The 1167-nt window shown below is 42.7% G+C and overlaps 1 protein-coding gene across 1 annotated transcript in view; it reads left to right on the top strand.

Annotated features, from left to right (window-relative positions):
* Positions 1–1167, top strand: part of LOC107576126 (nucleoporin GLE1-like) — a 3253-nt gene that overhangs the window by 457 nt on the left and 1629 nt on the right. Inside the window, exons 2-4 of the mRNA XM_016262377.1 lie at positions 1–426; positions 634–710; positions 846–867. The exon at positions 1–426 is cut by the window's left edge and continues 270 nt beyond it. Of these exons, the coding sequence (XP_016117863.1) occupies positions 1–426; positions 634–710; positions 846–867 (525 nt within the window). The remainder of the gene's footprint in view (positions 427–633; positions 711–845; positions 868–1167) is intronic.

Raw genomic sequence — 1167 nt, 5'->3', positions numbered from 1 at the left:
TCTGTGATCCTGGAGTTCATGTTTTCCTCCTCATTGTTCCTGCTGTTCCACTTAATAATGATGAGAGAGCAGAAATAGAGAAGATCCAGAATATATTTGACTCCAGAGACCATTTCATGGTGCTTTTCACAACAGAGCTCATTATTATTAAAAAAGTGACTAATTTTGTTGAATCCAGCCCAGAATTTCAGAGGTTAATCAGTCGTTGTGGAGGTCAGTACATAGTGATGGGGTTAAATGAACCGAAAAATTCAATACAGATCCCAGAACTACTGGATTATATAGAGAACATGAAGACTGAACCCTATTCACTTCAAATGTATGTGAAAGCTCGAGAGAACCGAGTCAGACATGAACTGGAGGAACAACATAAGAAAGAAATGGAAAATAAAATCAAAGAGCTACAAGGCACGGTTCAGTCAGAAGGTGAGTGTATTTATTTTTGTGTTGTGTATGACATCTTGTGTGTATAAGTGTAATCTCCTTCAATCTCCTTATCTACTTCTCCTCCACTGATGATAATTTACACCATGTTAAAGCCATTTGTGGTCAAAGTGAATGCCTCCACTATAGGAGTAGGGGTGTTGTTGTCTTAGCTTTATGGCAGTCCCCAAAAACTCCATTCCTGTGCAGCCTTCTCCAAGAAGCTTGATTCCAGCCAGCAGAACTTTGACACTGGTAAAGGGAAGCTGCTGGCCATGAAGGTCCCAGTACCCTTACCAGGGGATCACTGGCCAATGCAACCTGGAATATCTACATATCTCTGCTAAACTCCTCAATCCCCATCAGGCATACAGGGCCTGAAATGACCACAAATGGCTTCTTCACCTGCTTCCAATTCACAGTCACATGCAGGCCTGGATCCAAGTACACCAAGGCCAATGCCTTCTCCCGGCTTCATACTCCAGATCCACATTTTAACAGTCCTGAGACAATTATTCCACCATTATTGTTAATCACTTCCATTCAGTGATACATTGCATCAGCTACCACCCATCACCCTGCTCCAGCAGCTTGCCCTCAGAAATGTTCCTTCATGCCTAAACAGCCCTTGCACCACACCCAGCACTGGTCACCCTGGGATCAAACACACATCTTACCCTGAGTGTTAGGTGGAAAAGTTTGGTACTGCACCAAAAACTAAATCTTATTGAAAGCTCGTTTTTT

Source organism: Sinocyclocheilus grahami, unplaced genomic scaffold (genome assembly GCF_001515645.1).
Source record: "Sinocyclocheilus grahami isolate Dianchi unplaced genomic scaffold, SAMN03320097.WGS_v1.1 scaffold3242.1, whole genome shotgun sequence".
NCBI lineage: Eukaryota > Metazoa > Chordata > Actinopteri > Cypriniformes > Cyprinidae > Sinocyclocheilus > Sinocyclocheilus grahami.
This window is presented reverse-complemented; position numbering and strand designations above follow the sequence as displayed.